Raw genomic sequence first — 17,297 nt, 5'->3', positions numbered from 1 at the left:
AAGTAAACAATTTATAACCCTCAACAGTCCATTTTATTTTAAAAGTTGCATAGTAAAATATCTTAACCTATTCAGATGTTTAGTTCTTGTTAGATACTTAAATATAGGAACAATATTAGAATTTATTATTTTCTTATTATTTCATTCATTAATAAAAATGACTAATAAACACTTAGATTTTAACATATGAGCTAATACAAATAAGGATCATGAGGAAATTCAGAACAAGGAAGACTGGTTATAAGGAGACATCTTTGACTTACCTACTATTCTGATTCTGTTTTTCACAAAAGTTTCTGTGAAGTTCACATTATGCAAAATCATTAAGTATTGGGGCTCAAGTCATGCAAAGTCATTGGATATTTTGAACAAGTATGTCAAACTAACCACTACCTGTGTGTCATATTGTGGTGGTTTGTGTGTTGCTATGCCACCGATGTTTCAATACCAGCAGGGTCATCCATGGTGGGCAGGTTTCAGCAGAGCTTACAGACTAAGACAGACTAGGAAGAAAGGCCTAGCAATCTATTTCTGAAAATTATCCAATGAAAATTTTATGGATCACAACAGAATATTGTCTGATACAGTGTCGGAAGATTAGCCCCCTAGGTTGGAAGGCACTAAACAATAGCTGGAACAATGGACTCAGATATACCGATGATAATGAAGATGGCACAGGACTGGGCAACATTTCATTCTGTTATACAGAAGGTCACGATGAGTCAGAACCGACTCAACAGCAGCTAACAACAACCAACCAAACCTAAACCAAATTTCAGTGAAGAAATTACATGCAGGACACACATTTTAAGGCTATGCTTAAGGTTGAAGGCACTCTGGCCACCAATTTATTCTGGAACAGTATGAATTTAGAGGGTCATGGAGACAAAAGATACCAAGTTTCAGATGGCTAATTCCTTCTACCTCCACTAGGTGGCCTGAGAGTAGTTACAATATGGCTTTCTCCTGAGTAGAAATAAATCACTCTTGAAAGAAGGGTTGAAAGGTCTGTGGTTGGAATGGGGTTATGGCAGCCGGCTTCATGCATTGTCACACAGTAGGCCCCTAGTAACTCTTCTGTTGAATAAATGTGTTGTAAGACAGAAAATCCTCAGCAAGTATAGCATCAGACCAGGTCAAGATTGGTCCACTTCTCTTCCTACTTTCTCTGAGTCCACTCCAGTAAGGCTTTCCTACCTACCATTTCACCAAAACTACTCTTTTCAGGGTTACTAATGGTTTTCATGTTACTAAATCTAATGGACATTTCCCAGTCCTCATCTTACCTGACCTATCGGCAGCATCTGATGTAACTGCTTACCTCCTCCTCCCTGAAATGCTTTCTTCACTTGGCTTCTCTGACTTTTTCTCCTACCTCATTTGCCACCCCTCCTCAGACTCCTTTGCTGGTTCTTCCTCTTCTTCTATTTCTTAATGTTGGAGTGCCCCAGAGCTCAGTGCTCAGAACCCTTCTCTAGTCCCACTCTTGTCTAGTCACACCTTAATGATTCCATCTAGTCTCCTGGCATTAAATATGCTGACAATTTCCAAATTTACGTCTGGATCCTGGACCTCTCTGACCTCCAGACTCATTTATTGAATTGTCTATTTGATATATTCACTTACATATTAAAAAAAAAAAAAAAACCAGCTGCCATCGAGTCGATTCCAACTCATAGCAACCTTATGGGACACAGTAGAACTGCCCCATAGGGTTTCCAAGGAGTGACTGGTGGACTCGAACTGTCAAACTGGTTAGCAGCAGAGCTTTTAACCACTATGCCACCAGGGCATGTATTTAAAAGGCATTACAAACTCAACATGTCTTAAAACCAAATTCGTGATCCTCCCCTGCCCTCAAACTTGCTCTTCCCATAGACTTCCCATCTCAGTTAATGACAATGACATTCTTTTAGTTGCTCAGGACAAAAACCCAGAATTATCCTTTTCTTTCTCTCATACCACATATCCAATATGTGAGCAAATTCTGTTGCCTCTGCCTTCAAAAGAGATCCAAAAATCTGACCCCTTATTACTTCCACTGGAACTACTCTTAAGCCACCATTCATTTCTTGACTGGATTATTGGAATAATGGGTCTCCCTGCTTACACAATGGCCCACTGCAATCTTTTCTCATCTCAACAGAGTAGCCAGAGTAAGCTGGTTAAACTGTGAGTTCTTACCATTCCTTTGCTCAAAACCTTCCAATGGCTTCCCATTTCAAGGATAGCCATGAGGTCCTATATATTTTGACTCTGTTATCTCTTACCTTTTCTCCTATTACATTCTCCACACCCCTGAACACTTGTTCTGCTCCAGCTATAGTGGATTCCTTGTTACTCTCAAACACTCCAGGCATATTCTAACCTCAGGATCTTTGCACCTACTGTTCTTTCTGCCTGGAATACTCTGCCCTGATATAGCCTTACCTCCTTAAATCTTTATTCAAATATCACCTCCTCAGTGAGCCTTTCCCAGGTAACTGTATTTAAAATCACACACCCCATAACATTTCTATCCCCTGTTCTGGATTTTTCTCCATTGAACTTAATATCATATATATTTTTTTTTTTAATTGACCACACAGAAAATACGCTGTATGTACTGCTATATCCCATTGCATAAACCAGTTTCTGGCACAATAGTATGCACTCAAAGAATGAATGGTAAACTAAGATTCTTAAAAGCTACATGTCTTTTATTCTAAGAATGTTAAACAGTTTTCCAACCAGATAGTTGAGAAAGTACTTCATTTTAAAATGTCTGTTTATTTTAAGAGGTATTCAACTGGCCTTGAAATCAGTTAATTCTACACTGTTTTTTAATTGGGTCAGATCACTTCATTAAAATAAGTCCAAATGTGACAAATGATGATAACTAATTTTAAATTAAAACTACAATTACGATTTGCTTTCTCCAAATATACGTTCTCTCAGGTAGTCCATCTGAGCATCCTTTGTTGATAGTGCCATTGAGTTCCATTCAAAATGTGGAATCTATAAAATAATAATGTAGTTTGAATAAAAGTTTTAAAGCAACAAAAACAAAACATCAGGGAAGACTTGTAAGCACTATTGAGCAAAGCCGTTGGAACCCTATGAAATTAGTTCACATAGCTTAGTCTTTGAATCCTGTTTGGAAGCCAAATGGGTCATCCTTCCTGACATTGCCCCGAAGACCTTTTCTGCCTCACAGCACTTTTCATCCTTCTGTTTCTATAACATCAGCAATGAACACTTCTTCCTATGTACGCTTCTACCTTCAGACACTAGCCTTTGTCTCTCAGAACTCTACTTATCTCTGTAATGCGTCCCTCCCTAGTAAGGGAGATCAGAAGACCTCCTAGGGACAATAAAGGAATAGGAAATTATTATTTTATGTTGTTCTACCAAGAACCAAAAAAGGTAATTATGGAACTTTCATATTAAAGGAAGCACATATATAGTCAGTGACTATTCCATTTTTTTTTTTAAAGAGGCTGAAGTACTGAGTATTCCATACCTGAATTACATGATAGCCCAAAATTTCCAAATGTCGTTTTTTCATGGCAGATTTTCCCTTTAAGTGAGGGATATTTCTACAAAAAGCTCTTGAATCCAAAAACTCCAAAGCAATCCTATATAAAACAAAAATATTTACTTCCAACATCAAAATGAGATACCAAATTATTAAAAACCTTTCAGGAACAAAAGTCCATCTTTATAAACGAACAAAAGCCAAATGAATATAAATGAGCATACCAAGATATTTTTTACTTAAGAAATTAGTAATTGATGACAATTAAACCTATTCATAGAATGTATACAAATTATAGTATTTACTTCTGTGCTTTTAACCCTTTGTTTCTTTGTCCAACATATACTTATTATGCCCCTACTATATGTAAGCCACTGTGAGGGATATAAAGATAAAGTGATATAATTAAAATCTAACGGAGAACATATGATATATAAGTAAGTAATAATTGTAATGTAGTATAGAATGTGGGTAAGAGCTATCAGAAAAGTAGGTATGGGAGCTCAAAAGAAGAAGATAATATTTACTTCCAACTGAGGGACAACTAGAAAGGTCAGCACTTTAGTTTGATTGATAGGTTTTCAACAGTGAAAGAAGGACATTCCAGGCAGAAGGCATAGGAAAAGCAAAGGTATGGAGGTAGAATGCTTGACACGCATGAGAAGCAAATTCTACTACAATCAATCCTCAATAACAGTTCATTAAATTATGCCAGATTTAACATTTAGATAACAAAATCTAAAATTAAGAAGTTACCTTTCAGCTCCCGGTGGCAGCCTTGATCCATCTATTTGGGTATGTGATTTCCAGTTCTCATCTGGCATTTTTCCCAAAATTATATTATGGTTTCCATAAGGAAGAGGCTTTTTTCTTTTATCTAAGACACATTCAAAATCTGTAAGAAAGTATAGAAATCAATGGTATGAATAAGGTAAAAGTTTAAGATAAATATAAAAAATAAATAGAACCCCTGAAACTATTGCCCTGAGATAATTTTTAAAACTTAAAAATATCCCTGAAGTCTTTTTAAAACCAAACAATAGTTTAGCTTAACTAATAAAAAAAAGTCTGCCTTGAGCATTATGCTCTTTTTACGAACTATCTACATGGGATCAAAGTGGCAACTGCAACTAGAAAGATTAGATAGGAACCTTAGGGGGCAGAGAGTTTATGTTAACGGAGGAGGAACAACTCTTAAAAGGAGAGTGAGACTGGTTGCACAACTCAAGGAATGTAATTAATGTCACTGAACTGTACATGTAGAAACAGTTGAATTGGTGTATGTTTTGCTGTGTACATTCTCAACAACAATAAAAGTAAATAAATAATTATATACATATTTAAGAAAGAATTATGTACCTCTCAAATTATCTATTTTATAAGATCTAGTCCAATGGAGGGTCTCCTTGAAAATCTATCAAAAATCAACCAGAAAGTATTACCAAATTCTATATTTAGCATTGTACCAGGCCAAATCATATTAAAGAGTTTTATTTTAATCCCCTTAAGTCTCTTGGTCACCTGTGGAAGAAGCTAAACCAACTCATCTGAACACTAGTAAAGACAGATGCAAGCATTTATCCTACCTTTCCTGTATGAACTGTAGTAAGAGTAACTAAATAGTTGATATGTGAAAGTTCTTTTTAGACAAATTGCAGCTAATAAATGCAAAAGGAATGACAGACGCAGAATACCACCACTTTGCCACCCGTAATGAATGATAAATTTAGGCAATGAATGATCATTAGTGGTTGCTAAAATCAGTAGTTGAAAAGCTAAAGGGGGAGCTTTATAATGGAAAAATCGGCTGACAACACACAAACCCACTGATCAATTTTAATATAATAATTAAAAAAAGACAACCAGCATTGTATGTCTCCTGATATGATCCAATAAGAAGTGCACATCAACTATGAAGTAGTCTGGCCAAAAAACTCTAACCTGAATCTGATCAAGTCTTAGACGTGCATACTGGTTTACAGGAAAAACAGATGCAGGAACATGTTAAATGACACCAGAGGATTGAATTCTGAAAAGTCCAGAATGTGAAGAAAAAAAAATTGTTTTTTTCAATAAATAAATTATACGGGGAAAAATGAGAGAAAGGGAAAACTTAAAAAGACAAATTAACCAAATGCAATGTGTGACTCACAACTCAAAACTATAAAATAAAACATATAAAAGACAATTGAAGACATTTGAACATCAACAGGTTGTGAGAGACTAATAAATTACTGATAATAGTTGTAGGTGTGAAAATGATGGTACTGTGGTTTTTAAAAAGTTATCTTTTAGGTATATGTGCTGAAATGATAATGTTGTGTAGGATTTATTTGAAAAGAATCAGGTGGGACTCTGGCGAGTGGGTGTTGATAACCGTTGATGTTGGATGGTGGTTCATTATACTATTCACTCTACTTTAGTATATGCCTGAAATTTTTCCATAATTAAAAAATATTTAAACCATGAAAAAAGAAACAATGAATGAAAAGGAGAAAGAGTAGGTTTAATTATGTACTTTTTACACATAAGGGAAACTGGGGCACTGAAGCATCTTCAAGTCAATTATGAAATATAGTTCTATTATTAAGAGAATGAATTCTGGAGCTAGAACACCTAGGTTCAAATCCTGCCTTTGCCATTTGCCAGCTATATAACGCTGGACAAGCAATAATGTCTCTGAGCCTCAGTTTTCTCACCTATAAAGTGGAATAATTTACATACCTTATAGGGATATAATAAACAAGCTTATTATATATAAGCACCTAAAACAGTGTGTCACCTAATAAGCAGTATATATAGACCAACTGCCACTGAGTCGATTCAGACTCATGGTGACCCCATGTGTATGAATAGAACTGTGCTCCATAGAGTCTTCAGTGGCTGATTTTTCAGAAGTAGATCACCAGGTCTTTCTTCCAAGGCACCTCTAGGTAGTGCAATCTAGGCACCTCTAGGTGGACTCAAACCTCCAATTTTTTGGTTAGCAGCCAAGCCCATTAATGGTTTGTACCACCCAGGGACTCTAAGCAATAGATAAGTGTATGCTATCACGGTTAAATGAAATCGCAACTGCACTGTTTGACAAATGCACATACCAGCAAAAAACCTCAATGACTAATCATAGCGTACTTATTCAGTGAAATACTATGCAGTCACTAAAAATTATGTGTAAGTATATCTGTTGACACAGAAAAATATTCAAGATATTTTAAAATATATATAAACAAAGAAAGTTACAAACACTGTAGAATGAACCCATTTTGGTTTTTTAAAAGAAGAATCCATTAGAAATACAAAAACATAGACACCGAAAGTAAGCTGTGATTATATCATAGGTAATTTTTCTTTTTGGTTATCTAACCTTTCTGGTTTTTCTATAAGCAGATTATCATGTGTTTTTTTTTTTTTTATTGAGTTTTTTTCCCTTAAATTCCATAAGCAATATTTCCAACCCATACATCTTAATCATACTATATATCAGCTTAACGATAAACAAATATTACCAACTAAATCTTATTTTTAATGTTTTGTATCCTTTTTCAAATAAAAATAAGCCTCTTGACAACAGGAGGTGCAAATATGAACTAGAAATACAAAGGCTGTGGGATGTAATAATCCCAGTTTCAGTACTAACTATGTCTGTGACTTTGTTTCAAGTTAATATACGTTATTTTTTCTTCTTTTTACTTTCCTGTATCTTCCAAACGTTCTACAATGGATCTGTATTATTTCTAGTGTGAAAGAAACTTTAACAAAACAAAGAAAAAGAATGAAATGAGATAATAGGAATAAAGAGCTTACCATAGTGCTTGTTACAAAGTTGGTGCTCCATAATTTCAAATTGTTTTAAAATCCTCTATGACAGGGAATTACAGATCATTTTCATTTTCTCTTTCATATGTTAATATATTTCCTTCTGTGAGCATGACTTTTATAATAAATAGGAGAATATCTGTTTTTTTCAACCAACCTCTGGCAGAGACTGCAAGTTGCCCCCCAGTACCTATTTTTTCCCCTTCATTTTTTTTTTTTAATTGTACTTCATTCAGGTGAAGGCTTACAGAAAAAATAGTTTCTCATTTAACAGTTACTACAAATGTTGCCCTATGACAATGGTTAACAATCTCACAACACATCAACAATATCCTTACTCAACCTTGGGTTCTCTATCACCAGCTTCCTTGTCCCCTTCTGCCTTCTGGCCCTTGTCACTGGACTACTGTACCTCGTTAGTCTCATTTGGTTTTACAGGGCTGTCCACTCCCAGGCTGAACGGTGAACCTCGGAGATAGCTTCACCACTGAGCTAAAAGGGTGTCTGGGGGCCATATTCTCGGGGTTTCTCCAGTATCTTTCAGGCCAGTAAATCTGGTCTTCTTTTTTGTGAGTTAGAATTATGTTCTACATCCTTCTCCAGCTCTGTCCAGAACCCTCTGTTGTGATCCTGGTCAGAGCAGTCAGTGGTGGTAGCCGGGCACCATCTAGCTGTACTGGACTCAGTCTGGTGGAGACCTTTGTAACTGTGGTCCATTAGTCCTTTGGACTAATCTTTTCCTTGTATCCTGTTCTCTTCATTCTCCCTTGCTCCCGAAGGGATGAGACCAGTGGAGTATCTTAGATGGCCGCTCACAGGCTTTTAAGACCCCAGACACTACTCACCAAGGTAGAATGTAGAGCATTGTCTTTATAAGCTGTGTTATGCCAGTTGAGCTAGATGTTCCCTGAGACCATGGTCCCCAGAGCCCTCCGCCCGGCAATTCAGTCCCTCAGGGAGTTTGGATGTGTCTATGGGGCTTCCATGACCTTTCCTTGTACAAGTTGTGCTAGTTTCCCCTGTATTGTGTACTGTACTGTCTCACCCTTCACCCAAGATATCACTTATTTATTGCCTGTTTAGTATTTCCCCCCAACCCCTCCCATCCCTGGTAACCAACAAAGATTGTTACATTTTGTGTGTGAACTTTTCCATGGGTTTTTACAATAGAGGTCTCATACAATATTTGTCCTTTTTTCCCTTCGTTTTTAATAACAGAATCTCTAAATCATAGCTGGGTACATGGCCACCCAGAAAACAAAAACACATTTTCTAAACTCCCTTGCAGTCAGCTGTGGTCATATGACTAAAACAAACACCCATCACCTTCGAGTCGATTCCGACTCATAGTGACCCTAAAGGACAGAGTAGAACTGCCCCATAGGGTTTCCAAGCCTGTAATCTTTACGGAGGCAGACTGCCACATCTTATCCCTTGGAGTGGCTGATGGGTTTGAACTGCCAACCTTTCAGTTAGCAGCCAAGCATTTAACCACTCACTGTGTCACCAAGGCTGATGGCCATATGACTAATGGGGTATAATTTAAAAGAGTATCTACAACTTCAAGGAACTGTGCTTAAAGACATACCCCTTCTCCTTCCTTCTCTTCCAACTTTTGCTTGGACTAGAGACGAGTTGGCTGAAGCTAGAATAGCCATTTTGGACCATGAAGCAGAAGCTCATGTTGAGGAAGGAAGATTATAACAAATAAAGGATCCTGGGTCTTGAATGTTTGTGGAGCTGGCATTTTAGCCCTGGACTATTTCAGTGTGTGGAAGAAAGAAATAAACTTTTAATCTGTAAAGTCCGTATAATTTGTGTATTTTTGTCACAGGCAAATCTAATCCTGACTAATAAAACCGAACAACTGAGAGTATGTGACAATCTGGTTCATCTTCTTGACAAGTGCAGAAATCACATACACATACACACACACACACACACACACACACACACCATCAGCCTCTGTCTGAACTTACTTCTTCACACAAGGCAGCCCACTGATTTCATTCTTCAACAAGTCTTTCAGAAAATTCTCCTTATACGGAATTAAAATCTGCTTCCTTTAATTTTTACCATTTTTTATCCTTAAGAAAGAGATATCTATTTTTTCTTCCACATGACAATCCTTAAAACATTTTAAGTTATGCTGCCCCCAAGACTTCTATTTTTCAGACTAAACATTCCATTTTTCTTTTAAATAACATGTATTGAGCACTTACTATTTTCCAAGACTAGTACTAAATGCTTAATGTGCAATATCTCAGTTTATCCTATTAAGCAGGCATTTATTATCCTCATTTTACAGATGAAGAAAATAATAAGGTTTAGAGGTCTAGGAACTTGCTCAAGGACTGAAATCTGTGCAGCCCCAGTCTTCTCTAGGACATGATTTTTAGATCCTTCACCATCTTAACTGTCCTCCTGTGTTTCTGGACCCTAACTGTCACTGTCTCTCTAAAATGCAACACTCAAAAAAAAAAAAAAAAACACTAAGATATGCCTGAAAGACAAAATACAGTGGAACTACCATCTTACTTCTTACTATTATTAATATAGTTTAAACTGGTATTTGATTTTTGGCAACTATTTACAGTGTTAGTTTATATCAAGCTTAAACCAAAAACCCACAGCTCTCAAGTCAATTCCGACTCATAGCACCCCTATAGGACACAGTAGAACTGCCCCATAGGGTTTCCCAGGCTGTAAATCTTTATGGAAGCAGACTGCCACATCTTTCTTCCTCGGAGCCGAGGGGTTTTGAACTGACAGCCTTTCAGTTAGCAGTCGATCACTTTACCCACTGTGCCACCAGGACTCCCTATATTAAGCTTACAATCCTCAAAAACCACCTGTGCCTATGCAGATGTTTTCTAAACCTAAATTAGAAAGTTTATGTTAATCCTTTTAAAATTTCATCATTTGTTTAAGGCCATCTCTTGAATTCAGCAAGATCTTTTTGAATTTTATATTGCCATCTGACATATCAGCTACCCACCAGCTTTGTCATCCACAATTAAATCAGCATGCCTTCTACGACTAGACCACTGAGAACATGGCCAAGCAGGTTATGGTAGAGCATAACACCTTTGGAAATCTCTCTTCAGGTTAATAATCTAACTTCATCTTTTAGAAGAACTTGAGATAAAAATGAGAATGAAATTGAGATAAGTCACTTCTCTGACTTTAGCACACTGACTGGAGAGGAAGAATATTTAGAAGACCCAAAAATTTTCAGTGAATCTGAATCTGGGTTTTACTTAGAACTGGTGAAAGACTGACTTAAAAAAATTTGCAAAATGCTTGTAAGTTCCAACTGACAAGATGATTCTATTCTAGTTAGTCTTCTGAAAGAACATAGTAACCTACCAGTGACTTACCTATTGTGTAGTAATAAGGTGTAAGAACCGAGGCTTTTACACAATTGATTCCTCCTAGTACCTCTGCTAGCATTTTATACATCTGCTGCTGTGCTCCATTCATGTTGCCAATCTCTTTATGAGAATAAAAATAATTCATTTAAAATAAGTTAAGCCATTTTAGAATAAAAATCATCCCAATTTACAAACTGAAAATTAAAGATTAATATTTCCAACAATCCACATTTCATGAAGAGTAGCTTCTCAAATTGTTTCAACTACTGAGTTAAAAATTAATTCTTGTATTATCTTTGAAATCTCATTAAAATAAACAAGACCCTCATGTAATACATATAATGACACTAAATTCAATATGAGTTTTTTGCTATCAAAAGGGGTTTAGTGTCCTAAGAAATTTTTATAACACACATCTTATCTACAAAATGGTTCCATTAAAGTAGGTCATGGCACTCCAGGGAACTCAGGTGTCTTATGCAGGTTTAACAATAATAATGGATTACTATAGGACAAAGAACTAAGTGTGGCCTTTTATATCTGGCTTCTCAAAAAAGCCCAAGCAATTAAGATGCTCTTTGTCTTTCTAATATAGCCAGGCAAGTAGGGGCTACATAGGCCACACATCTGGTGAACTTACTTCTGGAAGGGAGGGGGCATGATGCAATCACTCATACGTATTCATTGAGTCGTGCATATTTATAAATTCATGCATATTTATTAAGGTCCCAATCACTAGGGATCCTGACCCTTGGAGCTTTCTCTTTTGGGCTTCCTGGTTTGCTGAGAACATTCGTGCGTGGGAAAGGGTGCTACTTGTCCCTGGTGACAATGGAAGCCTCCTGCCAGGACCTCCTCTAGACCTTGCCTGTATCCTTTCTGCTTATAATAAATGGGTCCTGTAAGTATAGGTAGTCTCCATGAGTTTTGTGAGTCATTCTAGCAAATTATCGAACCCACCAGGGATAGTGAAAGCCAGCAGAGCCTGGCATCTGCCCATTTGGCAGCTGTTTAGGACAGAGTCCTAGCATGTGAGGCACCAGCCTTGGGTGGCAGGTTGACAGAAGAAGTCTGTGCAGGTAGTTTTGTAAAGATCTATTGTTGGGTGGTTAGGGTAAAAGGGAGAGAAAATACCATGTGGGTATCAGAAATGGAGAAGTGGGAAAGCAGGGATGTGAATTATCTTCGCATTTGGGGAACTGGCCTTATGTCAGTTTTTATTTACATAATTACCTACTCATTTACTTTATAATTAAACTCTACTATCTGGCCAAAAGAAAACTCAAACCTTTATTATACAGTCGTTGACAGAAACGGTCATGAAACCAGGGAATCTGAAACTCAGGGCATTCCAAGCAGACTGCTCTATTTAACTCCATAAGACGAAAGTGGACCCTCGTATTTAGAGATGAAGGTAAAACTGAAATTAAAAACAAAATATTAATGGATTTTGAATATTAGACCTAGAAAAGATAACTCATGTTTTCACACTTCATAAAGAAACAAACAAACAAAAAAAAAACCAAACCTATTGCCGTCGAGTCAATTCCAACTCATAGCAACCCTATAGGACAGAGTAGAACTGCCCCATAGGGTTTCCAAGGAGTACCTGGTGGATTTGAACTGCCGACCTTTTGGTTAGCAGCTGAACACTTGACCACTACACCACCAGGGTTTCCTCACGCTTCATATATCCCCATTATTGGCTGATCCTTTTATTCTCATAAAATTATTTCATTTATAACACATCCCCTTTGTATTTAAAAATTACTACATTTAGTGGCATGATTAGGACCAACTCCTGTATCATTTTCATTAATTATGAATGTTAAAACCACATTTTTAAAAAATACTATCATTTTTTCATTGACCTAATATTCGACATTTAGGAATCTATCTGAAGGAAACAGACAAAGATGAGGTCACTGATTTATGTGTAACAATTCGTTATTTACAGTAGTAAGTACATAATGGTATATTCCAAAAACCAAATCAAACCTTTTGCCATTGAGTCAATTCTGACTCATAGCGACCCTGTACTGTACCCAATAAAAAAACATGACATCAAAAAATATTTAATGACATGAAGATTGTTCATAATATAGATTTTTTTAAAAAATGTAAAAATGAATATATAAATAATCCAAATTTTGCTTTAAAATGCATTTAGATACATATAAGTTACATGTAAGAGTAGAAGAGACACAGAAAAGAAAGATATACTCTAAAACATTTTTCTCTTGGGTGGTAATGAGTAATTTTTTATTTTCTATTTGATACTTTTCTGTATTTTCCAAATTTTCTACAGTAAGCATGAAATACTTTTACAAACAGAAAAAAATCCTATTAGTATTTAAATCCTTCAGTATAGGTAGCACTAAAACTTGGATATAAAGTACAAGTTATAATTTAATAAATTAAAATGTAGAAACATACGTTCAAGTTGAGAATCCAATTTGGATAAGAATTTGATGTTAAAAATTGCCTTTATCAGATCTTCTGGAAAACATCCCAGGATGGCCAGAGAGAAACTAAGAAACACTAATATGAGAGGATCCCATATGCCTAAAACAAGATTAGATTTTTTAAAAAATTATATCACACCCCACCTCACATATACATAAACACACACTTTATTCAGGTAAAATCAGGTTTTAAAAAAATGACATAAACACAGCCTTGACAAAACTAATCTATGATGTTCAAGTCAGGATATTGGTTAAGTGGTTACCTTTGGATGGGGTAGAGTAGTGACTGAAAAGGGGACTAGGGGAGAAGGGTAACGTTTCTTGTTCTGGGTACTGATTCCATGGGTGAATTCCATTTGTATAAATTCCAACTATACACTTAGGAAATGTAAACACTTCTGTATTATTATCCTTCAATAAAAAGTTATTTAAAATTGGCTTGAAAAGAGAAAGAATTCAAAACAAAAGAGAGAGGTATATATAGAAAGGACAAGTGATCCCATCTCCATACGGTGATAATAATAGTGCTCAGCAGGTGTTAGGCACCATTCTAAGCACTTTACATATATGAACTCATTTAAACCTCATTTCAGTACACAATAGGAATGGCTATTATCTCTGTTTCATAAATGAGTGTACTGAGGCACAGAGAAGTTAAACAACTTGCCCAAGGTCACAAAGTAAGCAGCAGGTGGGATTTAACCCACAGAGTTCAGCTCTAGAGCTTGAACCTCTGCAGGATGCTGCTCTCTGGAGATCTCAGATGTCCAGGCTGAGAGTACACATATATGAGGTTCAGGTCTTGGCCTACCCCCGCTTACCTTACCTGTCACCTAGTAGTATGGTAGATGCCCCACAGTATAAAGCTTGCAGTTATTTACCTTATTTGAAAAAGACACTTCTGATGAGGGGAAGAGAGTCACCTAAAACATCTTAGCAGCAATATTCTTACAAAGAATACATAACATTAAATCTTTACTTTTGGATTTTTTGGCTGAGTTATTTTTAACAGAGCAAGATCAAGTCATAAATGACGTTAACAGTGACTATCTCCACTGATCCGTCAAAACTAATATTTATTCAAGATAAAGAAAATTATTAATTCATTAGTCATTAAAAATTTTACCTATAAAAATCTCGAAGAAGTTTCCCAGTGTTCTCTCATTAAATCTTTCAAAAAAAATCAAAGCTGTACTTCTCAACTACCTAATCTCATAAGCCTCCATTTGCAAAATACGGGAAGAGAAGTACTTTCATTTCCTTTTTTTTTTTTTATTGTACTTTAGGTGAAGGTTTATAGAACAAATAGTTTTCTTATTAAACAGTCAGTACACATGTTGTTTTATAACATTGGTTAACAACCCCACAACATGTCAACACTCTCCCTTCTTGACCTTTTTTTTGGTGAAAATATACATAGCCAAAGATACACCATTTCAAAAATTTCTACATGCACAATTCAGTGACATCGATTACGTTCTTCCAGTTGTGCTGCTATTCTCACTTTAGATGAAGGTTTACAGAACAAAATAGTTTCTCATTAAACAGTACACATGTTGCCCTATGACAATAGTTAACAACCCCACTACATGTCAACACTGTCCTTACTCAACCTTGGGTTCCCTATCACCAGCTTTCCTGTCCCCTTCTACCTTCTAGTCCTTGTCCCTGGACTGCTGTGCCTCATTAGTCCCATTTTGTTTTATGGGGCTTTTCAATCCCCAGCTGAACGGTAAGCCTCAGAAGTGACTTCACCACTGAGCTAAAAGGGTGTCTGGGGGCCCTACTCTTGGGGTTCATTTCCTTTTTTTCGTTGGCACACTGCTAAACAACCAGAAGAGCACACTCGGTCTCAGTTCCAAGTCTCACCTTTCTGCAAACACACATATGCATACAAATATCACAGCCCTTTTTACTCATCTATTACCAAACAGAGTGGTATCGGACACGGTTAGAAACTATCATTTGGCCTAAAGATCCCACAAAAATATGGCAAACTCCATTACCACAATATAACATAATTAACTAGCCTAACCAGAGGTATATAAACCCATTGCCGTCGAGTCGATTCCTACTCAATAGCAACCCTGCAGGACATAGTAGAACTGCCCCATAGGGTTTCCAAGGAACAGCTGGTGGATTCGAACTGCTGACCTTTTGGTTAGCAGCCAAATGCTTAACCCACTGTGCCACCAGGACTCCTAACTAGAGGTCTATACGTTTATACAAACATACCCAAATATGGAGCCTAACAGCTTATGCTAGATGTGGAAGCTCTCAATAAGTTATCTGCTGCTTGGTGGACGACTGACTGGGTACATCTTATTCTCCAGACACAGCAAAAAGCTTTGAGGAAACTGGTCTCTGGCTGTCTCTCCAACCTCATCTCTTACCACCTCAGTCTCCCTCACTCCACTCTTGTCACATTGAATCTGCCATTTCTGGAACAACAAAGCATGCTCTTAACTCAGGGCCTTTTGCACTTGATTTTTTTTCTCCCTGGGACTCTACTTCTCATCTATCAATGTGGGTCACTCCCTTACTTCATTCAGTTGACAGTCAACTGCCATCTCCTCAGAAAGGCGGTCTCTGACTCCCTCATTTAAACAGCACTCCCCACCCCATTATTCTCCGTCCTACACACTTAACTCTGCTCTCATTTTCTTGAGAGTACTTATCACCGCCTGACTGTATATATTTGTTTATTGTTTATGCCAGTCTCTCTCCACCAGAAAGTGAACTCAATGAGGGTAGAGTATACCTGTTTTTATTCTCTTCTATATCTACCGTGCCTGACACATGGTACGTATATAATCAACACGTGGTGAATGCTGAAGGAAAAGGCAGTAACTACTGAGCCAGAAATTTCACTTCTAAAATATCCACATTATTCTGACAAGTGAGAGATGTGGATCTGAGAAAAGAAGCCCCTTGAGGCCCTACTCCTTAAAGGCCAAACTGTCCCAAACACAATTCAGGACTCAAAGTAAAGGATAAAAAGGGAGGGGAAAAAAATGCAATTTCTTTCTTTTGCTGTCTTTAGTATACTGCCTATGCTATCTAAGGTCAACAACAGGAAGGACTATCTCTGTTCTGCTTTTTTCCAGTACTGAAACACCATTTAAAGATGTTTTTAAGAGACACTAACAATCAGCACAGCAGCAACCCTTTAGAAAATTAAGAAACATCTACTAAAGGCCCTTAAGAAATATTCATTTCATTTAAAAAAACAAAAACAAAACTATTGTGAGCAACCATCCAATACAATTGGTCTCTATTCACCTGGAGCAGCAGAGGAAGAAGGAGACTCAGGAACCAGTGAAGGAACTAGACTGCAGGTCTACCTGCCTCCATGAATTACTGCCTCCTTTGCCATGAGACCAGAACTGGATGGTTCCTGGCTACTATTACGGAATGTCTTGATCAAGGACTCAACAGATGCATCCTGATCAAAAAGTGGGAAAATGTGGAATAAAATTTCAAATTTCTTATAGAAACCAGACCTATGGATTGAGACTGGAATAACTGTCAAATCTCTTGCCTTGAGAAAAGTTTTGAATCTTGAACTGAAACTATCCCCTGAAGTCATTTTCAAATTTAACAGTAGTTTAGCTGCATTAGTAAAGAATATTTGCTTTGAGCACTGAGCTCTTTTAAAGAATTATCTATAGCAGATTAAATGGGCAACAGTAACTCTAAAGCATAGATGAGTAGTTTATATGGGGGCAGTGAGTCTAAGTCAATGATAGTGAAATAATATGGGGAGAGATAGCAAGAAGAATGTAATCAATGTCACTGAACTGTACGTGTAGAAATTGTCGAATGGATGTATGATCTACTGTGTATATTTTCACACACACACACACACACACACACACAACCCTAGGGATAAATCTTTAAAAAAAAAAAAACTATTAAAATTGACAGAAACAACCAGATAGTATTTGTCTGCAGGTGTGATACAAATATAAGGTACACAGTACCACAAACGAAGTATTTTTGCCAAAAATATTCAATCTGAATCTAATCAAGAGGCAAGTTAAAAGAAAGCAGACAAATCCAGAATGTGGCACAATCTATAATAAATAGCCAATTTCTTCTATAAAAAGTCAATGTCAAGAA

At 36.7% G+C, this 17,297-nt stretch overlaps 1 protein-coding gene across 1 annotated transcript in view; it reads right to left on the bottom strand.

Annotated features, from left to right (window-relative positions):
* Positions 1–2,238: 2,238 nt before the first annotated feature.
* Positions 2,239–17,297, bottom strand: part of FASTKD1 (FAST kinase domains 1) — a 42,307-nt gene continuing 27,248 nt past the window's right edge. The window contains exons 10-15 of the mRNA XM_004375539.3: positions 13,144–13,272; positions 11,996–12,127; positions 10,714–10,827; positions 4,274–4,412; positions 3,503–3,617; positions 2,239–2,997 (exon numbers count right to left, since the gene is read on the bottom strand). Coding sequence (XP_004375596.1) covers positions 2,902–2,997; positions 3,503–3,617; positions 4,274–4,412; positions 10,714–10,827; positions 11,996–12,127; positions 13,144–13,272 — 725 coding nt within the window. The 3' untranslated portion in view covers positions 2,239–2,901. The remainder of the gene's footprint in view (positions 2,998–3,502; positions 3,618–4,273; positions 4,413–10,713; positions 10,828–11,995; positions 12,128–13,143; positions 13,273–17,297) is intronic.

The sequence above is a fragment of the Trichechus manatus genome, unplaced genomic scaffold (assembly GCF_000243295.1).
Source record: "Trichechus manatus latirostris isolate Lorelei unplaced genomic scaffold, TriManLat1.0 scaffold00037, whole genome shotgun sequence".
In the NCBI taxonomy this organism is placed as follows: domain Eukaryota; kingdom Metazoa; phylum Chordata; class Mammalia; order Sirenia; family Trichechidae; genus Trichechus; species Trichechus manatus.
The sequence above is the reverse complement of the archived record's forward strand: the minus strand, read 5'-3'. Positions and strand labels throughout refer to the sequence as shown.